Source organism: Anopheles bellator, chromosome 1, assembly GCF_943735745.2.
Source record: "Anopheles bellator chromosome 1, idAnoBellAS_SP24_06.2, whole genome shotgun sequence".
Lineage (NCBI taxonomy): Eukaryota > Metazoa > Arthropoda > Insecta > Diptera > Culicidae > Anopheles > Anopheles bellator.
The window spans coordinates 707,954-731,710 of record NC_071285.1 but is presented as its reverse complement, the minus strand read 5'-3'; the positions used below and the strand labels follow the sequence as shown (position 1 = coordinate 731,710).

The 23,757-nt window shown below is 52.7% G+C and overlaps 6 protein-coding genes across 6 annotated transcripts; 4 read left to right on the top strand and 2 right to left on the bottom strand.

Moving 5' to 3' along the window:
• Nucleotides 1-211: 211 nt before the first annotated feature.
• On the top strand, nt 212-1,099 carry LOC131216510 (cytosolic Fe-S cluster assembly factor NUBP2 homolog). The gene is made up of 2 exons (XM_058211019.1): nt 212-363; nt 426-1,099. The coding sequence occupies exons 1-2, from the start codon at nt 253-255 to the stop codon at nt 1,092-1,094; spliced, it is 780 nt and encodes a 259-aa protein (XP_058067002.1). The 5' UTR covers nt 212-252; the 3' UTR covers nt 1,095-1,099.
• A 73-nt stretch (nt 1,100-1,172) lies between these two features.
• LOC131206271 (probable ATP-dependent RNA helicase DHX35) lies at nt 1,173-11,214 on the bottom strand. The gene is made up of 4 exons (XM_058198766.1): nt 10,623-11,214; nt 9,023-9,240; nt 2,260-3,046; nt 1,173-2,197 (listed from the first exon to the last, which is right to left on the bottom strand). Exons 1-4 carry the CDS (start codon nt 10,651-10,653, stop codon nt 1,173-1,175), a joined length of 2,061 nt encoding a protein of 686 aa, XP_058054749.1. The 5' UTR covers nt 10,654-11,214.
• On the bottom strand, nt 3,199-5,648 carry LOC131206273 (ceramide phosphoethanolamine synthase). The gene has a single exon (XM_058198767.1). The coding sequence runs from the start codon at nt 5,381-5,383 to the stop codon at nt 4,199-4,201; it is 1,185 nt and encodes a 394-aa protein (XP_058054750.1). The 5' UTR covers nt 5,384-5,648; the 3' UTR covers nt 3,199-4,198.
• Nucleotides 11,215-11,722: 508 nt separating the features above from the next.
• Nucleotides 11,723-12,056, top strand: LOC131216349 (cytochrome c oxidase assembly factor 4 homolog, mitochondrial). Its single transcript, XM_058210815.1, has 2 exons — nt 11,723-11,863; nt 11,928-12,056. The coding sequence occupies exons 1-2, from the start codon at nt 11,789-11,791 to the stop codon at nt 12,039-12,041; spliced, it is 189 nt and encodes a 62-aa protein (XP_058066798.1). The 5' UTR covers nt 11,723-11,788; the 3' UTR covers nt 12,042-12,056.
• On the top strand, nt 12,038-12,463 carry LOC131216348 (uncharacterized). The gene has a single exon (XM_058210814.1). It carries the CDS (start codon nt 12,038-12,040, stop codon nt 12,434-12,436), a length of 399 nt encoding a protein of 132 aa, XP_058066797.1. The 3' UTR covers nt 12,437-12,463.
• A 3,159-nt stretch (nt 12,464-15,622) lies between these two features.
• LOC131206309 (long-chain fatty acid transport protein 4) lies at nt 15,623-22,433 on the top strand. The gene is made up of 10 exons (XM_058198823.1): nt 15,623-16,002; nt 17,064-17,452; nt 18,584-18,688; nt 19,784-19,937; nt 20,587-20,788; nt 20,884-21,076; nt 21,143-21,221; nt 21,295-21,564; nt 21,648-21,738; nt 21,804-22,433. The coding sequence occupies exons 1-10, from the start codon at nt 15,806-15,808 to the stop codon at nt 22,110-22,112; spliced, it is 1,989 nt and encodes a 662-aa protein (XP_058054806.1). The 5' UTR covers nt 15,623-15,805; the 3' UTR covers nt 22,113-22,433.
• Nucleotides 22,434-23,757: the final 1,324 nt, after the last annotated feature.

Genomic DNA, 23,757 nt, shown 5'->3' with positions numbered 1-23,757 from the left:
ATGTGTTTTCCCTATCGTCACAAACTAATGGAGCACGCGTCTCGTGTTTTTCGGTAACATTCCTACAATTACAGTTTCAAACGGCAGTCTTCGTATTCAAATGAAATATTTCACACGGCGTAACGCGGATAACGTGTGTTGTAACGCAACAATAAACCGCGGCTGTCAAACAAGTCGATCTGTCATTGCTTTCTGTTTTGTTTTTAAGTTTTAGCTCCCCAGATTAAATTTTACTATTCCGTTTGTTTTAAAATGCTCGATAAAGTGAAGCACATTATTTTAGTGCTGTCCGGGAAAGGCGGCGTGGGAAAGTCTACGGTCAGCACCCAACTTGCGCTGACACTGGCAGAAGCCGATCACAAGGTTGGGTAAGAAGCTCGGTGTGCTCTTATCGTTATCGCTCAATTCGGTCTTTGTTCGCTCAGGTTGGTCTCCTGGACATCGATCTTTGTGGCCCGTCCGTCCCGTTTCTGCTCGGCCTAGAAGATCACGATGTCCACCAGTGCGATGAGGGATGGGTGCCGGTATACACGAGTGCGGAGAAAAAGCTCGCCGTAATGTCGATCGGATTTCTGCTCAAAAGCCGCTCCGATGCCGTTATCTGGCGCGGTCCGAAAAAGACGGCCATGATCAAGCAGTTTCTCGACGACGTGAACTGGGACGAGCTGGACTACCTGATTATCGACACACCGCCGGGCACTTCGGACGAGCACATTACCGTGATGGAGTGTCTGAAGGGGGTCAACACGGACGGGGCGATTATCGTGACCACACCGCAAGAGATGGCCGTCGAAGACGTCCGAAAGGAGGTTACCTTCTGCAAGAAGACGGGAATCAACATACTCGGGATTGTGGAGAACATGAGCGGATTCGTGTGTCCACACTGTTCCGAGTGTACGAACATATTCTCGTCCGGCGGCGGAAAACTGTTGGCCGAACTGGCCAAAGTGCCACACCTTGGCACGCTTCCCATCGACCCGAGGGTGGGCCAGTTGGCTGGAACGGGAAAAGCGTGCGTCCGGGAACTACCAGACTGTACGACGACCGAAGTTTTACACAAAATTGTTGGCACGATAACGGCCGGAGGGCAATAAAACTGGAGTACTAAAACTATGAACGCCATTATGCTTTATTGTGCATTATGCGATCGTGCTGACACCCATCGGGGTCGATCAATGCTGATCGCGCACCGTCACTTTGTGGTAGTAATGCGGCGCAATCTCCGGTAGCCAGCTCTGCTGTATGACGGTTATGTCCTTCATGAACAGCTTCGTCGTGTGGATGAGCTCACAGAAGACGACCCATTGCGGTTGCTGCTCGGTGTACAGTGCGGACAGCGGGTGTATGCTTAGCTCCGTGTTGCCTCGCACCGTCCGATACACGCCCGAGTGGTGCAGATAGGCCGCGTACGGGAAGAACCCTGCCACGATGCACCGACAGAGAGTTTCCACGTTCCCGCCACACGACAGCAGCGGAATGTTCAGTTCACGCTCGAGCGACGCCGTTAGTTGGGTCTTAATTTCGTGCGCACGCTTCAGATTCCGATAGATGAGGAAGTTGCGTCCGCAAAACTCCTTCGTCCGGCCGCTCTCGACGAACGCACAGTACACGTTGAGTAGCGTCACCAAATCACCTTCGGCTACCTCGAAGTTTCGCTTGGCGATCCGCCCCCGGATCGCGGCCTGCCCACCGGCCGGCTTCGAGAACACCGATTGCACCTGCAGCATCGCGATGATGACGAGAATTTCTTCCGAGCAGCCCATCTCGCCCGCCTTGTACAGCATCTTGGCCATCATCGGCGGAATGGCCATTTCGGCAAGAAAGTAACCGACCGGGGACGTGAGTGTGCCGTCGGCATTGAGCGCCTCCAGAGCGTACAAGGTTTCGAGGCATGCGAGCAGATTCTTGGCCGGTGGGGCCGACGGGAACGTGAAGCGAAGAATGTTGTCAATGCCAAGCGCCTTCAGGTATAGGACGGTGCTGCACAGGTCCGAACGGCGCATCTCGGGCGGGGTGTGCTCCGGTAGCTTCTTCCATTCGGCCTCGGTGTAAAGTCGGTACACTTTCCCGCTACGGATGCGCCCGGCACGGCCGGCACGCTGTTCGGCCGCCGCCTTACTTAGGGGGACCACCACCAAGCTGTCGGTCGTGCTGTCGGCCGAGTACCACTTTAGCTTTACGAATCCACAATCAATCACTGGAAAGGGAACGGAACGGAAGGTTAGAAGTCGGCACTAGCGGCGGCTCACCGGAACATACCGTAAACGATACCCGGGATGGTGACGGACGTTTCGGCAATGTTCGTTGCCAGCACCACCTTCCGGACCCCTTTCGGTGGCCCGAAGAACACTTTCAGCTGGTCCGTGTTGGAGAGCGTGCCGTACATCGGGAGAATCAGCATATCCTCACGGCCGGCCGCTTCCTGATGCTCGCACAATAAATCGAGCGCTCGCAGGACCTCTTCCTGGCCGGTGAGAAACGCCAGCACGTCCCCCTTCGGTTCCGTGCGGTGTATCTTCATCACCGTTGCGACCGTTTCCTTCACATAATCCGGACACGGCTCGCGCAGATAGAACACTTCCTGAGGGTACATCCTTCCTTCGACGGTCAGTATGACGGCAGTGTCTGGTTGGGTGCTCCGGGCCGGTTTAAGATTGAAAAAGTCACGAAACAGTTCCGCGTCTACCGTGGCCGACGATACGATGATCTTCAGCTGCGGTCGCTTGCGGGCAATCTTCTTCAGCAGACCGAGTGCCGTGTCGGTGAGGGTACTCCGTTCGTGCGCTTCGTCGATCATGATGACGGCGTACTGGGTTAGGAGCGGATCGGCCAGCATCTCGCGCAGCAGAATGCCCTCGGTCATGTACTTTATCTTCGTCTGATCCGGGTCACACTTTGCGATGAAGCGGATCGCCACGCCCACCGTTTCGCCGCACAGTTCGCCCCGCTCCGAGGCGACCCGATCGGCCAGCGTGATGGCCGATATCCGGCGGGGTTCCGTGATGCCAATCAAGCCCTTCGAGTGCCATCCGAACTCGTACAGGTACTGTGTCGAGGAAGAATAACGAAAAAGAATTGGCTGAACACTAACGGGACTCCGAAGACGGGCACGGGCAATAAATTCCGATTCGGAACTGAACACATTTTCGAACGAATGTACAAGATTTCAGTTTTATTTCCATTTCTTTATCTCTCGATGAAAGGGTGATAACATCCATGAAACGATTAGTTACAACAGTTCAGACCGCAAACGACCCAATGCTTTGTTGCTCCCGAACGGAGCTCCAGGGAGCGGTGGCAAGATCGAAAGGAAAACACTGGTGACGCAAACGAATACGTGTGTACAGGTAATGGAGACGCCTGGTCACTTTTAAAGTCGACGTTGGCCAACTAATTCTACCCCGCCGCTACTTCCCACAGCGGTCCCCCCGGCTGCAGATAGATCGAAGTAAAACGATACGCTTATAGAAAGTGTTCTTTCGAACTAAAATACGTAGAAAATCACCGGGACCGGGCGTGCCACCCTCGGAAATCTCTCAAACAATATCACTCGATGATTGTGTGGATATAGGCTGACGCTTTCTGATCGCGCGGTGATCAACAAACACACTGTACAACACTCACACGCACACGCACGCATACATACGCACCACCCACCCGAAAGCGTAACATTTACACACTAACTTGACAGATAAAATACATTTAGCAAACACAATCATTGATGTAACACACCGCAGTGATAAAGGCTCTCTTGTTAATCTTCCCCTTCGCTTCGTCACGATTCAGCTACCGAGTTCCTCGCTCGTGTGGGGGTCTTTGCCCCACTTTGGGCAAGGCTCCCCGCATATAATCCCACTTTGCCGCAGAAAAAACGGTTCAGCGTCAACTTTTCCCTAACTCTCTAAAGCACATCGCTTTGGCGATGCTCTAAGGTTCTACAGTTACAGACGCAACGAGCTCAAATAGACAACACGTGCTCTAGAGTTCTCCCGGCGACCCGCATCCCTCTTTCTCACTCGTTGCTTGCGTGCGAACTCAAGCTAAGGCCTGTGGTAGATTGGTGATCCGCGATCCAGCGCTCCGGCGGGTCTTCGAGAAGCCACACACAGGTACAGAAAGGTGGCGCAGAGGACGGCGACGTGCCACAAACACACTCTCTCTCTCTCTATCTCTCTTCCTCTCTCTCGCTCTAGGCCAATCACAAGGAGCTGTTGCTGGCGGTGAGCGACTTGTAGATGAACGTCTGGACGCCCAGCAGGTGCATCTCGGCGACGCTGATGATCACCAGGAGGGCCACGTAGCCGGAGTACTGCACCAGGCGCAGGTACTCCCACAGCTTATCACAGAAGATGCTCAGCAGCAGAAAGTGGAGCAGCGCGTGCACGTTGAAGATGCGCCACAGCCAGGCGATGCAGAAGAAGCCGGTCGAGCGGAACACGGACTCCTGGTGCAGGTACTGGGTCGGCGTCACGTTCTCGCGCTCCAGCATGTCCTGGTAGATCGCGATGTACCGGTTCCAGCCGGTCGAGCTCAGCATCAGCATGCCGGTGTAGCAGAGCACCTTCCGGGCCACCTTCTTCGTCGTGACCTTCACCTTGTAGATGACGCCCGACTCGGACGAGCCCTTCGACTCCGCCACCGGGATGATCGACTGCAGCTGCGTGTAGCCGCGCCGCGGTGGATTGTTCTTCAGAAACACGAACGCCCCGATCATCAGCGCGATGCAACCGAGCCCGTCGCAGATGCCGTCGATGTAGTACCCGGCCGACCCGATGTCGGACCGTTCGCCCCGGATGTTCTTCTTCGCCCGGGCCACGTGCCCATCGAGATCGTCCAGGAAGGTGCGGAACTGGAACAGCACCACCCCGATGCGCCGGTAGCCGAGCGAGTCCGAAGCCACCATCCGGCCGGCCGCAATCGCCACGAACACGTGGAACGTCGAGATCATGTTGGGCGTCACCAGGTCCCCCTTCGAGAAGCCGGCCACATTGTCAACGATCGTGGCGATCGGTGCGAACAGGTAGTGGTTGGTGTGATCCAGCATCATCGCCTTCACCGTGACGTCGCACAGCGGGTTCAGGTCACAGCCAACCCACGCCACGTCCTCGTACCGCACGACGTACCGATTGAGCTGCTGCGGCACCGACGACGAGGATGGCGGTGCCAGCAGCGGGGCTGTCACCGTGCTCGGGTGACTCCCGCCCGGCACCGGCTTCAGCAGCAGCAAACTGCTGTTGGCCGCATTGAGGAACGGGTCCGTATCGCGGATCGGGTAGTCCTGGATGCGGATATACAGGTTCACATCCATCCACGCGAAAAACACGATCAGCAGGAAGAGCAGCGACAGCAGAATTTTGCTGACCTGCGAACTTGGGCCAACCATTTTCGGGGCCTCCACACACTGTTGGGTCTCTACTACACTTAACAAAACCTTATCCGCCACAACGCGCGCCTCTTATAACCCGTGGCCAGTTTGCGATGGGAAACTATTGGCCAACCGCGACACACGGCACTCCGATGCCCAGCGCTACTGCACTACAACTAAACTACAACCGCCGCCGACCATTCAGGCAGCCAACGCTCCGTCGCTCGTGTAGGATGGGGTGTGCGGGGGGAGAATTGGCGGCACCGAGGGGGTTCTGTGGCCGCGTCCTCCTACACCACCACCACCGGCACGAACTGAAACGAAACAGAGAGAGAGAGAGAGAGCGGGTTGAGTCATAGGCGAACGGTGGCGTAGTGCAGAGGCAGGCCGAGTGCCGTGTGTGTCCTTCGGGTTATGCTGCGTGTGGGGATTATGATACAAAAAGCCGTCAGCCGTCCCTCTGCGGGGCCACGCGGGACAGAATGATATTCCTTATCATGGCCTTGCTTGAGCGGCCACCGGGCATGAATTAGTTACTATTTTGTTAACAAATTCATCAAAAGAACGCTCCCCCGGAAAGCATTGTTGCCGTTTCAGGTGTTCATTACTTTATGGAAATAAAAGTAACATCAAACGCGTATCGCAGCTTTCCCATCACCGTTTGAGCGCAAAAAACGGGGGGCCTCTGCTTTCATAGATTGTCCTATTCCGATTCCGTCACACAAGACGTAGTAAAAAAAATCCGACAAAAAGGCAGCTCAATTCATAATGCATCGTCTGACAAAGGTACAACGGTGCTAACCGGTGAGGGAGGCCTCCACAACCCGCGGCCCGGTCGCCGACAAGCTGGGAACCATTGGGAATGCAATTTGCATAAGTGAGACATTCCCCTGGAGGCGACCAGGCCGTGTCCCTGGAACAGAAATTTATAGTGCACCACAGAACACACGCCACGCCCGCTGGGCTAGCCGCTGAAGGACGATTCCGGCCTTCGCCGAATCCTTGACACGAGCACGCTTCGCGGTTCACTGGGAAGTGTCCCGGCAACTCTCGAAAGGTAATGTTCTTCCCCCTCACCAAAGTGCCAAAGTGCCACTTCCAATCCTTTCAGTCTGGTTGCCGCCTTGTCCCGCCGGGAACACGATGTCCCAGGCACTAGGCTCGCGGGTAAACATCAATTCTGCTGACTTTTCAACATTTCTGTCCGGGCCGCTTTTGCTGTCCTGCTTGTACCACAATTTTCCATTCATCCACAGCCGATCCGATCCATTCACAATCGAGCACATTCCGGGTTCCGTTTCCGAGGCCTGCAGGCACCGAGTCCTAACTGAATAATGTATGGTGACAGACAGGGTTCGAACGGTTCGATTGGGACGGGAAAATGTGGGTCTGACAAAAGGTCCACAGAGGTCCAATTACGCGCTCTGCCCAGTAGGAAAAGTATTAATCTAATACCATGCTGATGGTCAGTGAGCAACCAATAATTTAGTTACTTCATGTAATGTTCTGTAGCTTAGTGTCACTCTTTTCAGTCCGGTTCCGTGGGCTTTAAGTTGAGCGCGGATTGATAAGATTATACAACACATAGCTCTATATGCCACGAATTTTAACTTCAATAACTCGGTAGTTTGTTTGTTTGAAATACATTCAGATGGACGGACTAACCCTTCGAACTCTAACCCTTAATATCGTCGCAACATATCCTTTTCAGAAGAGGTTTCTCCTCCTTTTTTCCTTCTTTTCCTTGGGCATAAGGATTTGTTTGAAAAGCACAGCATTCGTGTCGACCATCGTTCGCCAGCATAAATGCGTTGAAAGATACCCAAAGCGCGACGAGACACACAAACAGTCCACAAGACTGTTGGCCACTAACATTTTGTTGGCATTTTTGGAATCCTACAACTTCCTCCGTGTTCCACGCCAGGCGGATTCAGATTTCGCTCATAAATATTTCACACCCAAAATCCGACACCCCCCCCGCCGGCAACATCGTCGTTCCGTCGGTGGCGCCGTTCCCCGGGGCGAGCGAATCCGGCCAAAAGGATAACGCAGGAAGCGTCATAAACTGTTGATAGTCGCACCATAAATAGTTTAGACCGTCCGTCCGACCGTCGATCGAAAGAGTTTCCGTTCGGCGTATTATGCCGTGCAGCACGGCAGGCACGGCTGTCAAGTGCCGCGGGGTATCGAGGCACACAAAAAGCCGAATCTACCGCCGGCGAAGGATCCTAAAAATAGGTTTCGGTGCACCATTAGTGGCCGATTGGATGACGTAGAACGGACGCATGGAGCTGAATAAAAACAACCAACCGAGACACTTCCCTCCCGATGGCGGATCCCGTTCTTTGTTGGCGTCCTTCTATCGCGACGATCTGTCGCTGGTACTTGTTCGGTACTCATAAAGTGCCAGAAATAGACGAACCACCGACGTCCGGTGGTTCGTTCGTAGCACGCTAATGGTTGTTTGAGGACACTTACAAATCGTCGAGATTGGCCGATAAGCGTTGACTCATTATCGCTACGAATCGTGGCGATGGCCAGGTTGACGTTTCTTCGAAATGATAAGTTCCGAACAAAAATTACACCATTTTTTACACCCAACCAATGGCCAAACAGAGCAGGGAAACAATGTTCGAAGAGTCTACAAATTGTACAATTTTTAAATTCTGCTTCACACAAAAAACGAAGTGGTGCATACTCAAAACGTGATCGTGATAATGTTTAACGATCGAGAGAAAATCGACGACTGCTCCATCTAATGAAAGCTAAACAAAAGCATTACAATGTAACGTTTATGCTGAATATTACGCATCGTAATGGGAGTCAAACGATAGTTGTTTGGAAAGAGCGCGCCACGTTTCTGCCATTTCACCAACATTGTTGTGCAACGAACACCACCAACGTGCGGGGCGTGCGTCACGGGATTGTGGCCATCAAATTTAACTGCAAAACGTGCAACGGTGTACACCACCCCCCTCAATCGCGTGACCTCACAGGAAGTCAATTACAATTGATACTCTTGCTAATAGACAATTTAATAGTTGGCTTCGGAACGCGCCCGTATCCGTGACAGGTGTGGGTTTGAGAGACGAGAGAAACTTGACCTATCGTAGCGAACTACTCTCTCCTATCATGCCAATTAGCGGTGACATCACCGGCCGGCCAGACCAACAAGACCTTGACCTCGCGTCTATCAGACAAACCTGGATGACCCAGCTGGACCTAGCGAACGAGAAGTCGAATCATTACGATGATGACACGGCAGCACCGACACGTCCGCCGGTTGGCCAATAACGGGTGATAACGGGTGAGCGAAAGTACACTATCGCCAAATGCCACGTCAAACGTGTAACGTATCTGCGGCCATTACCGCCACTTAGATGACTTATCGTTCGCTCTGAATCATTTGTTGTCTTTTTGCTGATGAATCGCGTTCGACAACGATGTCTGACCGACACACGCGGTGTTCCGGTTGCCGCGGAGAGTTTGTTTATGTTTCGCTTCCGGCGCGCACGGAGTCGCGAGTCAATGAACCGAAGAACCAGTATGCAAAAGCAGATAACAACGAACTACGGAATCATCTTCAAACAGGCCCCGTTTCTTAATGATTCGAGTGTTCATCATTTAAGTATGTTAATTTCACTGTGTTTGACTTACCTGTGGTACCTGCGTGCTTTTGCCGGACCCGGTCTCCCCTACGAGCACGAGCGTCTGGTAGTTCTCGAGGCAGTACAGTATCTGATCGCGGTACTGGCGGATCGGAAGACGTTCCCGCTGGGCGGCGAGCGCTAGCGATTGGTGGGCGTTAAACACGAACGATGTTACGTGATCGTCCGATGGTGCGGCGTCCCGTTCCGAGGCGAACGACTCGTCATCTGCCAGAGCGAGCGAAGGGGGATTAGAGAAGATTATTAACATATGCGTTTCCCATCGAAAACGGAAGGAAGTGTACGATTAAATGGCACACCGATAGGAGCACAGCGTGAGTACCGCGTGATTACAGGGTAGGATGGTACAAAACGGCCCGACGCCGGTCACGATTTGCACGCAAAACAGCAGGGGGTCACCAACCGAACACTGAACGACCGCTCGACTGTCCCGCCGGACGAACCCGATCGAGGCGGGTTGAAGCGCGAAACTAATTCAATTACAACTTACCGGCCGCTAGGCACTGGAGCGCCTCTAAGCGTGAACTGTGCCCCGTAACGAAAGGAACCAACACACACGCATGGTGTTTTATCAATTAACAAGCAGTGTGTTCCCGGCGCATGATAAGACAGTCGCGAAATATACCGAAAACGGCCAATATACACTCTTATCGGTACCTGGCGTACCTCGCCTTCGGTGCGGTAACAAGGGTCACACAAACACATTGGCCAGACACCGTTGCTGTGTGTCTGGGGCGGCTGGGATTCTGGGCTTATCAGCTCGCGGGTCGTGTGTGACGAAAGATTTAGAGCGCACAAACGCACGAAACCCTGGGAATAGTAAGCTTTTTGTTATCTTTCCGGATAAAGGGGACCGACCCCACATCGCGTATCAATCGATTATTAAGATTGCGGCAACGCACGGAATTCCTCGCTTATCGGTGACTTATCGGCACGGCGAAGGTGCCAACTCACGGTGACATACTTTACAGGTACACGTTCGCCGTTCACTCGGGACAACAGAACTTCGTCGGGTGCCCGTTGCACAACTCCTCAAACACTCGCCATCTCTGTCTCGATCGCGGTTCGGCCGCGAATTCGGATCGACGAAAGGGTATCGACCGTGCGATCGCGCGTGATCGACCCAAAGCACGACGTTGGCATTGAAACGGAGATTCCTCAGTCATCATTAGGTATTCTGAAAGCGATTTTTGTCATCTTGGGTGTCCACGATGGCGCGCGTTGTCAGTGAACCCAATGGGAAGTGATAAACGGCGGGGTTATTCAGTAAAATAACCTAAAACGATACAACAAACTGTTGAACATACTAAAGACCCGCGATCCGGTTTGGCGTGCATGTACGCACTTAACATTCAAGGTTCAAGTTCAGGCGGAAGGTCTGTTCGAAACGCGGACCACTCGCGATCGCGAAAACCCTTTGCGAACCCCACAGACACACGCGCGGTTTACACAATTGTGCGAAAATGGGTGGTAACTGTTTGCCGGTGGTCGGCTAACAAATTGAATTAGCTGCCAGTGGGTGAGTGGGGCGCGCATCAACGAGAACTGCTGTACGCGATTTCTGCAACACCTGGCGGTCGGTTACTTACCCGGTTTGAGAAACTTCGGCCCCCTGCTCATAGTCTACTGCGAATCCGGTTTTGAGGGGCCGATACTTTACGCTGCCGGGCTGGAAATGTTACAACCGCCTACTCTGTTGGATCCGTTCCCAGCACAACGAATATTTCTGGACCGATGATGGAGCTCGTTCGATGATGTCACGCGACAGCGATGCTCGCCTCGGTCTGCTGTTTGCCGCTCAAGACGGACGCTGGTTTCTTCTCCGGTTCTTTGTACTTGAAGTTTTGCGCGTTTTATTTGCCCGCTCGTTCGGCCGTGAAACGGTTGAAATGCTCCGACGGGAAAACGGCGTGTGCGGTGTCCCGCATATTCAGGTCAACAGCAACGCCTGGCGCTCCGGATCGGATGTTTTTTTCGCGTTCTATCGCCCCGGTTGGTTCGCGTTTCGTTCTCACACAATCGCACAAAACACCAACACTACGGCCGCAACATTCCACCGCGTATCGGAACCGTTTTTTGCACCCCTTTTCCCAACGATACGCTCGAACGCACCGCGAATGACTTTCGATGAACTTCACCAAGCGCCGTGTGCCGCGTCTACGATACGGCTTTCTTTTTACCCGTCGATAGCCCTCCGGAGCGCCGGAATTTGCTGGTTTGCGGGTTTGCTTTCGCGGCGAAGGGTTGAACACTCTTAATGCCACTTGCCGCGTTCGCGTTTAGCGCCGTTTCCACTGGATTGTTTCGAGATGAATCGTGCCAAACAATTTCCGAGAAACGAAAATAAACATGGAACAGAAAACCGTGTGCTGAGAGACGAGCGCGGCGAGTTGACGGAATGCGGAGCTCGGCGCCCGTTTGACAGTTCCGGAGCGTGTTTTTGGTGTTGGGTTCAGCGATTCATATTTCAAACTGGCGGCTTCCCAATTGTGTGAAGCACAGCCAAACGGAGGGCAATTTAGCCTGACTAACATCAAGAAGACACACCAACTTTCGGTCGAATTAATTCAATGGCCAGTAAGATGATGTACGGAGATTTTGGTAATAAACGGAAGCTTCATCGTCAAGCGGCATTTGAGCCGCCCGGCCGTTGGGCGGCTGCTTAAGCGGTTTGTTTACCTTTTGTTCCCGGTGCTGTCATGTCGCCAGTAGTTTCTTTCCGTAGCGCTTTTTCGCAAAGTTTCAAAACTTTACCATGTCCGATGTGGAAGATCCGGTAGAACGGATGCTCAAAAACACCGGCTGCATCGAGCTGCACCACAAAGTACAGGTAAGGGGACTCGGAGACACTATCGGTATGCTTCGCGTTAATTGCCCTACCAAACCTTCTTCAGGAGTGCATTGCCGGAACCGGCGACTGGCGGCTCTGCCAGGACGCGGTGAAAGAGTTCAAACTGTGCATGCAAGACTACACGGCCAAGCAGTGGGCAAAGTACGGTGATAAATGAAAGCGTTCCGGGCACTGTTCGCCTGTCTGCGGGGCGATCCGATGAAGATGGTGCTGGTGGTGCGCACGGATTTGGGTTTGCGGAAGGGAAAGATAGCGTCACAGTGCGCCCATGCGGCCGTTCTGTGCTGTATGCGCGCCACTGCCGCCGGGTCCGGCAAAGCCAAGCTCGACTCGTGGCTCCGGCAGGGCCAACCGAAGATAGTGCTAAAGGTTGACGGCCTGGAGAAGATGCATTTACTGACGCAACGGGCCAAGGCCGTGGGAGTGATCACTGAAACAGTTCGCGATGCAGGCAGGACGCAGGTGGCCAGCGGGACGGAAACCGTTCTCGGGCTGGGACCGGAGCGCAGCGAAGTGATCGATGCGTTAGTGGAGAACCTAAAGCTGCTGTAGTAAGTTTGTAAATAGATTGCTGTTAGTTAACAATTAGAACGGGAAGCGAATTTCATCCGAAAAATGGTTTACCGGTGATGGGTTTAACTCTTCCGTCCAATGTCCAATGTATGTAATGGGGCGTTTAAACAGGCTTCAAAAAATAACAGAAACTCGAGGTGTCGGTCGCTTGCAACGTATTATGTTCTTTAAAGTCTGAGCTCTTGTTTATCGGTTCAGTTCTTTATCGTATCTGATTGCATTTGCCCAAGAAAAAGGGCAGAGAACGCTTCTCGGCAAGTATTTGCATAACACTTCGCGCGCATTGTCGACGGGGACAAAGAGCGTGCGTCCGCAGACGGGATCTTATTTCAACGAAAACAAGCAAATGAGGTCTACCCACACACAAAAAAGGTCTTCGCATTCCGTTGCACCAAGCCGATGCAACAATGCACTTTCTGCACGTCGACACAATTACTTTCGCTTTTTTACTCCCATTCTGCGGAACGCCAAGGATCCGCTCGCGCGTTCGGCCAAGAAATGCGAAAGACGCCGCGAGAACACAAAATCTTCGACTCAACCGAAGGAGAGAGTGAGATCGATGTTAATTAACGCACTTAATCCACATCCGTTCGTGTGGCGCGATCATAGATCATACCACCACCAGCGCTCAGCGTGCATCACGCGCGCGATCATATGGCGCAGTTGACAAAGAGAGTCGCACCCGAGTCTGGAAACGGAACGCTCCGCGTTTCTGTCACGAATACCAACAACCCTCTGGCCGCTGGAGATGTCCCCGGCTCATATGATCCGGACTCCAGTTCCCCGGTCCCCGGTTGAGTATCGGGTGGCGTTGCGGGGCACCGGAGCGAGACGGGTCGTCGATCACGTTTTGTCGGCTTCTCGGCCCACGGCGCGTCGATCAAGGGAACCGAGCGAACACACCCATACACTGGCCCGCGGGTTGCTTCCGCTTGACGGAGTGCGTGCGAGCTTCATCCGTCGCAGTTCAGCCGAACCCTTCGTCGAGCGACAACCGTTCCGCTGAGTGTGAAATGAGCGTCCGTGGTGTGGTTATCTAACAAATTGGTGTTGTGTGGCGTTGTTGTGATAAGCTATCGTCAAATTATAACGGAGGGGTTAGTGCGCTTTTCTGATTCACCCTGCTCCCCTTGTAATAAGGGTGTAACCGAGCCGGGGTCGTTGAAGGACGGCGTAAACCGAACTAGGTAATCCCCGACTGATGGCCACGGTGCTGCACTGGTGTCATTGGTCCGAGAACCTTCGGCTCTGTACGCATCTCATTACGGGGCTTCGCAGGGATTTCCAGTGCAAGTCGTCCGCAGCTGGCAGCGTTTAATTTAAGTCGTCATTCTGCGGGCTCGAATGGTGTGCGGGTCCGGGGCCCGATCTGTAATCGTCAATTGAAGAGGCCTATTGTGTGCGCTGACACCGGCTGTGGTGCTGCGCGACCCCTGAGATCATTTGCCGTGACAGACCATTCATGGAATCTGTAGTTCTCGAGTGTGGGTGGCTTACGTTGCAGTGGCCACTCACCCGCCCCTCAGTGTCAAGGTGAATTCAGTTTCTGGACGAGTACACCGCCAGCACATACCGGGACGCTTTCCGAACTCATAGTTAATATTAGAAAATTATCTACGATTCCTGAGCTGTGATCGATAGCCTGGGCAGTTACTGGATTTCGGACGGCGTGGAGTTGACTTCGAAGAACTGCCAGGTCCAGTATCGTTATCTGTCGCAAACAAACCGGACCGGATTCCAACATCCTGAGCTTCTGATGTCGTAATCGGAACGACGAGATAGTACGTCAACTGTCCCAAGTATTCAAAGAGAATAGAGATGTAACCGTCTCAAGAGAAAGTTAGAACCTTGTAGAGTCCACAGGAATAGTTCCATATTCTCATGATGTGCCTGCTTCCTTGTTTGCAAACACGATGACCAGTCCAACGGTCCCGGTGAACCCGGCGTGACCCTTACTGCTAACTACTCTCTTATCTCTTCGCGTTGAATGGACACCGTGCGGCAGAGTGCGATCCTCCATCGGCAGCTGATGTCTAGAACCCGAATGTAGGTTGAAACTGATATAGGTAGACATGATGCCAAAGTCCAAACAATCTACACCATGGTGTCCCGTATCATCTTCCGAGACGTCTCGCATGGACTATGAACGACGGGGCCAAGAATCGGGCACGGGCGACGAAACCATAACCTACGCGTAAGCATACGCCGAGCCAATCAGGCACGTCCGGTGGACTTTGCGCCACGACGGGTGATCGCGTCGCAACCGAGCCCCAATTGATCAGCTGTGGCGATCGTGCACTTTCAAGACGTATCTTCTTTCAGCTTCGTAACCACAGAAACCGCCGGCACGTGGTGAAATATCGGCCTGGCCTTAACCGTGCCCGTGCCCGTGCCAGGTTGACACGCATGTGGCACTAATCAAATTGCAAACCCATTCAACCTTCTAGCTCAGGGTGGTACCGTCTGGCTCGCGGTGGCGCGGCCTAATTAAATGCACCCCTGTACTTCCACGTCGAATGCCGGCATCAGACCGATATGCAAAGTGGCTGACGCTTCTCTTTTTTTTTCGTGCCCCATTTGCATTACTGCGCTAATCCTCGAGAACGACTAATCGGGTTCGTGTTTGAGGTCTGTTTGGGGTTAGCCCGTTCGGGAATCGGTCGCACTCGATCGGAGACGATCCCGTTCTTGCCGACCGTGTTGTGGCGTGCTGATTGTGCAATCAAGCACTTTATTTGCATTGGCTTATTGCACCTCAATTACAGTAATTGTAACTCACGTGTTAGTTCGCGCGAGCACTTCATCGCTGCGGTGGCCGTCACTGGCTCATTTGACGGCTCACAAATCTACAAAATCTCTATTTCTGAACAAACGTGGCAAGTCAACAATTTTTCGACAAATTGCATAACATTCTAGAAAATGCAGAGCGCTGAAAGGATTAGAGATAAGATCCGAACTTCTAATGATTGCTTATCAGCCTAAGTACAGCTAAGCGCTGGCTTGCGAATGCTGTTTAGGGGCGTACCTCTTGACCATCCGTTATCGTTAGACTTATTATCTCATTCAAATATTACGGAGGCTTACCAAATACTTTCGGAATGTAGCGAGACGACTTTTTGGCCGAGGCTAATAATTATTTTCTTCTTCTCTTCTAGCATCATCTACCCGGAACAGTTGATTACACTATCTGAAGCGCGGAAACGAATTGTCTCGATCCAAAGTCCCACTCGCGGGCGAGCATAGGGACCGGAATCAGGACCGGAACCCACCGACGACTCCGGAGTGCACTTGAAGCGGGGAAGCATTGGGAGGAAAGCAATCGCAAAACAAACTTCGCAAAGCTTCAAAATGTTGGTCGAGCTGAGTGCCAAACAAAAATTCCTGACGCTGTCCGGCATCACAGCTGTGGCGATGGCGGCGTCATTAGCGATCGGACAGAGATTGATACCACAAACGCTACTGACCGGTCTCTTTTTTTACCTCATATCCGGCGATCGACCGTCGACCGTGTACGCCTCCGTCCGTTCGCTGCCTCGGGATTTACGGTAAGCGTGTGCCGTACCGCAAAAGGGGTGGCCCCAGTTGCCAACCCTAGAATTAAGATTTGTTTCCCCCGTTTCGCCGAGTTTCTTCGCCCCAGTGGCCCACCGTTGATGATGATGATTTATGTCACCGTCCAAGCGGCCTGATGTTGATTGTTTCTAAGCAGCGACTAACACGATTCGTGTCTCCGCAGGAGCCGCCAGACAGAGCGTTCCGGTGTGGCTCGCGAAGGAATTGGTGTACATTTGCATGGTGCAGCCATGGCGCACTATCTCCCGGCGGGGAAGGTTCTCAAGGTTCTAGCGCTTTGCTTTAATGTACGGCATAATTTAACCGTGTCGTCGGGGCCACCTAGCTGCTCCGAATGCGGGGTGCACTTGTTAAACACTTGAATCGCGCTACTATTATGCTTCGCTCCGCATTCGTTTATCGCGCCGATGCTCAATACTCAACTCAACTCAATGCCAACCCAATGCTCGATGCTAATCTCTGCCAAACTTGCTAATCTTTTGCACTATTTAACGCATATTTGTGTCGTTTAATCGCACGACAAGCCGATTCGTAAATAGCCAAACGTATCATTAATCTTGTTAGCTTAACGCTCCGATTCCCGGCTAACGATAGGCGTAATACGCGCGTGCCGATGCCGATGTAGCAGTTCCCGTCGGTCAAGCATTGGCGCGATAACTTTGCATGGCTCGTTATTTACAGTTTCCTTTGCCTCCGCCATCACCTATGGTGCCGGCGTGTTGTGAATTGTCACTTGATCGTGGTTTTGATGAACTTGGACCGTGCGCGCCCAGGCCACACGCCATGCGACACTTTGTTTTCCTCCACTTACGGCCCCCCCACAACCGGGCACGGTGCAATTGATCACGCGATCATAAAATGTTCGCTCGTTAACGTTAGCGCATGTGCGCCTTTTTCGCAGAGACGGATTCTCGGATTCTAATGCGCTGACGAACGATGCCAAAAACCCGGGGGCCAGATGTCTGTGTCTCTGGGAAAGAACCTTGTTTTTCGCCGTTTCCTCACCGAATGTCTATCGTTTGCCTTTCCACAGCACGGCGGTCATCTTTCTCAAGCTCAACCTGTCACTGTACCGGTATGAACGGGCCGGTGCCACGGTGGTGCAAATCTTCGAGAGCGTCGTGGCCCGGCATCCCCAAAAAGCGGCCTTTCTGATGGACAACCGGCAGCTAACGTTCGGCGAGGTGAAGCAGCTAGTCGACCGCGTGGCCGCTCACTTCTATGCGAAGGGTTTCCGGAAGGGCGACACGATTGCGCTGCTCATGGAGACCCGCCTGGAGTATCCGTGCATCTGGCTCGGGCTGTCGAAAATCGGCATCGTAACGGCACTGATCAACTCGAACCTGCGCAAGGAAACGCTGCGTCACTCGATAGCGGTGGCTAATTCGAAAGCAATCATCGTTAGCACGGAGCTGGCCGGAGGTGAGTGATAATAGAAACTGTCAATCAATCATCCCAGAGCCACGCCGTGTCTTTGGGAACATGCGCGCGATTCCGATTCCGAGTTCCGCTTCCCCGAGATCTGTGCGCACACGCGCTCTCGCTCTCTCGCCTTCTGTCTTATCTCCGTGGATGAGGAATGGGTTCCGTTTGGCATCCCAGCCAGCCTTTTGGGTCCCACACGGGTTCGAGGGTTGAATTCTATCTAAAATGTGGTGAACCGAACCGTCCATTATCGGTCATGATGATATCGGCACTGTTTTGCAACCACACCGTCCAGCATCCTGCCGAGGCCTGGAAAGGGGATCTGTGTGATGTTAAGAAATTGGATTGATACCTGAGTTCCGAAAACAAAGCCACTTTTCGGACTGCAGCAGGAAAAAAGGCTTTCTACTGAAGGAGTCCTGTCCGAAAATGGACAGGTTTTTTCCGACCATTCTCTCGGATCAGCAGCCGGCCCCGGGTCGTACGAGTTTGCGGTCGAATCAGAGCGTGTGCTGTTTGTGGTACGCTTTGATAAGCAGCACCGGAAAAGAGGGAGGCCCAGTTTTGATGATTGACTTTCTTTCCCAACGTGTTCCGATCGAACGTCCGGCTGGAGGGGGCTGCTTGACGGGCTGATGTCGAAAGGAACGGATTTTGCGTTTTTAATTAGCCAACGGAATGAGTCCCAGTTTAGGAAGCAGGCATTTCAAAATGATTGCCATACAATTGATTCTCGATGATTGATTTTCGGATTCATTGTTGCTCGTTGAATCATTTCTAGTGTCTAATTGATATCATTTAATACGAAAATCTCTACCAAATTTTAAATTATTTATTTATTTCCTGTTTTGAATTTCGAGCGGCATCTGAAGCCACCCGAAAAAGCTCTGTCTTGAAATAGCAGCGTCGTAGCTTCCCTTTTGTGCTGCTCAGTAATTAAGAAACCCCGAACGGACTCTATTCAGCGTGGCCGAGGGTTTGCGTGAGACACATTCAGCACACAAACGGCAGTCAATGCAAAGCTCCCATCCCTACCGGTGGCCCGGCATCACCCGGTGTCGGGCCACCGGTCGTCCCGGCCTCTCGACTCGCGCAGAAACATCGTTAATATTCCACTGTCTTTTGCAGCGATCGCCGAAATATACGAGCAGGACGGCATAAAAGGCTTACCGGTGTACCGGTTTCGCAGCGCAGACGACGAGGACGGAACCACCAATAGTGACCCATTGCCAGGTAAATGAGTTTTTATTCAATTGCACTCGATCGGAACCATCGGCGCCCTACGCCGCCATCCGGACGATGGTGATGATGGTGGTGGCCGATTCGCAAAACCTCTGACACCGCGCCAAAACCACCCGCTCTCGTTCCGACCCGCGCGTCGGGGCCGAACCCGGGGTTCGATGTCTTCCACAAACTTCCACCATCGCGCGAAGGTGCTTATGTTTTAAAGCTTCACCCAATAATCCCTCTTCCGATTCGCTTTCTTTCACTTCTTTATGTCTATTCACACACATAGGACCCGATGCCGGGTTCCGTTTGCGGAAGTTTCCCTTTCGGTTTGGTGGAACACAGTTTTTTTGTCTTGGGCCGTGGATGGCCCCATCTGCTTCTCCTTGCGGCGCGCGCTCATCAAACGCAACCGGCACAACACCTTGCCCGAGGATCCGATTTTCCCAGGCGGTTGCAACCGACGACGGAACGCTTAAGAATATTTCGGCCCCGTCATGCCGGTGAGGGGCGCGCGTCGGGAAACGCTCGGTGTCGCTGTCCGAAACCTCTGGTGTTTTCCCATAAATTGCACACATCTCGAATTCCGATGATGTATATTCTTGTGCTGTTCGTCGTTCGCTCCACCGCAAGCTTTCGGGGTCGTCCTGCTTCACTCCGTCGGTTCCGTTTCTTGTGGCACATCGTCGGGCCGCTTCTAACGGCGTTTTATCACCTTTCCATTAACCGGGCGGTGAAGTTCTCTGAACACGTGCGACCGGCGCGAACAGTGGGCTCTCCAGCCGGTGGGATAAGGTTGCCCAAAACTGATTCGATCCCTTAAATTAATTATCAGCCTCACTGCGGCTGGATGGTTCCACTAGACTATGCACGAAGCAAGTTTCAATTTTTTTCAAATCCACTTCCTTTTGTGGGCACTTTGGCCAGAGTAAGTGTGTCCCGGTGGTGGTCGCAGCTGAGACGGTGGCGACCACATGTGCTCGCACCTCATCGTGTGCGTGAGTTCTGCGTATGTGTCCGCTGGAAGGGCGTTTTAATGCGATACGATATAATTGATAATCATAAATCATCTTCTCACATGCGAAAATTTTTCTGTTTTAGATGCCGAAGATTTAAGGCTCAGCGCGGACGGCGGTGGCTCAAGCGTAGATTTAAGCGCCATCCCGAATGATATATCACCGAAAGATAAATTGGTTTACATCTATACGTCCGGCACGACCGGTATGCCAAAGGCGGCCGTCATCACGAACCTAAGGTAAGGGATGAGTATTTCTTTAAGGCGTTGGGATCTTTTTGTTTGATTACTTCTTCTTTAACGATCTTCTATCTAATTCACAAAGATTTGATAACAATATTTATTCATTTACACTACACTAACTATTTCGCGCGACTTTAAAAAATAATGGGAAAAGCATGATGGAATGACCACCCCCGGATGATGAAGCGCCTCTGGACACTCTGAGCCACTGAAAAATGGTGCTCTAATAGTGTCATACAGTACTTCGTTCGATCATCCTTCTACTCGCGGACAAAACCATTTCGGTTGCGAAAATCCGTTCACCCTCTGACGGATGACGCTCATAATGCTTCTCGGAAGCGGTCCCACAATCTCGCACCGTCCCTTTGGCCCTTAGCACCGTGGGAACCGCGATACACGTTCCAGCACGCGTTGTCTTGCCTGTTTGTCTTCCGTTGGCAAACCGGGAATCCCGGTGGCCATTTACTATACCACCGCCGCTGCTGTTGCTACAGTTGGCTGTGTTGTGTCCTTCGGACCGTGTCCGATAATTTTTCTATCACTTTCATCATCTCCGCCATCGCGGCCAAGTTCCTATCCTTCGCTGGGGCGAACCCACAACGTGAACGATTTGGTATTTATCATCATTCGCCTTCGCCTCGCGCAGGTACACCTTCATGGCCCTCGGGTGCTATTATATGCTGAGCTTCCGCGATGACGACATCATTTATAATTCATTGCCGCTTTATCATTCGGCCGGCGGCATGATTGGCGTCGGCAGCGTGGTGCTGTGTGGTTTGACGGCGGCCTTGCGCAAAAAGTTTTCCGCCTCCAACTTCTGGACCGATTGCATCCGGCACAAGTGTACGGTGAGTGTTCCCGGTGGGGGGAGGGCACGAGATTAAGGGGGTCCCACGTTCTTCATTCTCACGCTTCTCTCCGTTCCACGTGTGGCGCTGAACAGGTGGCGCAGTACATTGGCGAGATCTGTCGATTCGTGCTGATGACACCGCCCAAGGCGACCGACACCCAGCACAGTGTGCGGCTAATGTTCGGCAACGGGTTGCGGCCCCAGATATGGCCACAGTTCGTGTCGCGCTTCAACATTGCCCAGATTGGCGAGTTTTACGGCTCCACGGAAGGCAACTCGAATTTGTGTAAGTTTCCACCGGAAAGTTGCTTGAGGCCATTTCGTGACGGATCTTACCTTACTTTTTCGACAGTAAACATCGACAACACGATGGGGGCCGTCGGATTTGTGCCGAACTTTGCCAAAGCCATCTACCCGGTCACGCTGATAAGGTAAATTTCCCTTTTGCCACAGTGACAATTAAATGACTCATTAACCCCTGTGGCCGTCACACTTTTCTATCAGATGCGATGAGGAAACGGGTGAAGTTATCCGCGGCGGGAACGGTTTCTGCATCAAGTGTAAACCGGGAGAACCGGGCGTTTTCGTGGGGAAGATCAACCCGAAGAAGGCACTCAACTCGTTCGTGGGCTACGCTGACAAGGCAGCCTCGGAAAAGAAGGTCCTCCACGACGTGTTCCGCACCGGCGATATCTATTTCAACTCGGGTGACATCCTGGTGCAGGATCTGCTCGGTAACTATTACTTCAAGGATCGAACGGGCGATACGTTTAGGTGAGTGGCGCCGCACGCGTTGGCCGCACGGGTTGACCGCACGGGTTGATTCTCAATGTTCCCTTGCTTGCTTCCCGGTTCAGATGGCGCGGTGAAAACGTAGCCACGTCGGAGGTGGAAGGCGTCATCACGACGATTGTGGGGCTGAAGGATTGTGCCGTGTACGGAGTTGACGTAAGTCGCCTTAGAATGATCGCGCGCGTTCCGAAACTTACGAATACGATTCCATTCCTGAACAGATTCCTGAAATCGAAGGTAAAGCGGGCATGGCAGCTGTCGTGGATCCGGAAGGAAAAGTGGACATGGAGCAGCTGGCGGCCGGCATTCGGGCCAGTTTGCCCCCGTACGCGAGGCCACTGTTCATCCGTGTGCTCTCGGAGGTACCGATGACGACCACGTTCAAGCTGAAGAAGCGTGAACTGCAGGTGGACGGATACGATCTGGGCAAGGTGAAGGATCCGATCTACTACCTGCAGAGCAACGGCACGTATCGATTGTTTACGCCGGAAGATCACGAAAGCATACGGAGCGGCAAAGCGAGGCTATAAGCACACGGGTTGTGCCGTTATGGGGGCCTACAGAAGCTGTACGCGGAGATACTCTAGCTCTGTTTCGTTTTTAACAGTTTTTTCTTTGCCATCAACACCAAAAATAATACCAAAAGGACTGAAATTTCCCGAACCGAACAAAATACGGATGCGCGCCCTACGTTTCGAATGCATCGCCGCGCTGCTGTAGGGTTGTGTTCCGTGAACAATTCGTACGATAAGATTGTTGCTTTTATACGTTTCTCACTATGTTTGTAGCAAAGTGGTCGAGCCTTAAGAGAGAGCACTCGTAGCAATAAAGTATGTACTATGGACATGAACATCGATTTGAGAGCCACTGTGTCCCGTCCATTGTCTAAAATGGATCCCATTTTACCGTCGAGTCTTCCGTTGCGATCTCGATCACCGGTCTGACGCTCGAATAATTAATCCATCATCCCAAACATAATCAATTGTTAGGATACGATCCAATTTTTTGCGTCCTCCGTCGCACCAAACAATTGACAAAAAACAAGGTGACAAATAGCAAAAGCAAACAATCGAGTCGAAAAAAGTGACGGAAAACGTCCCAATCGTGGGCCGGTAAACAGACAAAAAATAGATAGAACGCTGATAGCGGGCCAATCACCGGGGGGTGACCAGGCCGGGGCGGCTCCCTCGAGAGAGAGAGCGCCGCAAACATTATCAAATAGGTGCATAATTTTCCGCCGTTTTCTTTTTCGTTTGCCTCACCGCGCAAACACACATCCCGTGGCTCATTTTCAGCTGGCCGCTCTTCCGTGTGTGCCATGTCACTGTGGCGCATGTCCTTCCCCCCCACAAAAACCCGAACCCTGGGAATGGGAACCAGCATGACGAAATGCAAATTTTGCCATCGAACCGTATCACCTTGCTGCTGTCCGCTCCGGCCACCGGCCACCGACCCCCCGGTTTCGCGCGCCCGCCAGGCCAAGTGTGACTCTGCGAATATGGAATGCTAAAAACAAAACATTGATCGCCACCGCCTGGAACGGGGGGCCAGCGGGGGACCCTATGCGGACACGCCGGCGAGAAGAAAATAAACGCTAATGTTTGTATTAATTTATTTTCGACATATCATATTCGGTGCCGCCGCCGCCGCGGAAGTAGCAGCCGCCTTTTCCCAGCCGCGGCCCGGGCGGCGGGCGGTTTAATTTCCATAAAATTCAATTTAGCACCGCCGGAAACGCATCGAGCCCGGAATTGTGTGCAGCAGCAGCGGGGAACCGGGCCACAAACACACTCGATATGCTAAAGTGTCCCACCGCCGCCCAAGCGGGGTGCATACGGTGCACACACCGAGGGCGCGGCCGAGGAGCACAAATAAACCGAACGCCGGCGCCGGCGAGGTGTCCTGTAGTGTTTATGCAAATTTGGTGTTGCTATTGTCATAACAAATACTTATCGTCGCATAACCAATTAGCGCCGCGTTGCGGACCGTGCTGGAAGGTGGCACGCGGATCGGACGGGGACACAAACGGGAATTAGATTGGTTTTTGGGTGGCCCCCGCCGGAGAACGGGCGGCAGGGGCTGCAGCTGCAGGCAAGTGGCTGTCAAAACTGTTGGCTGGCGGCCACCGCCTGTTTCCGGTGCGCGCGATTAATGTGTCACAGTTATCCCGCCGCC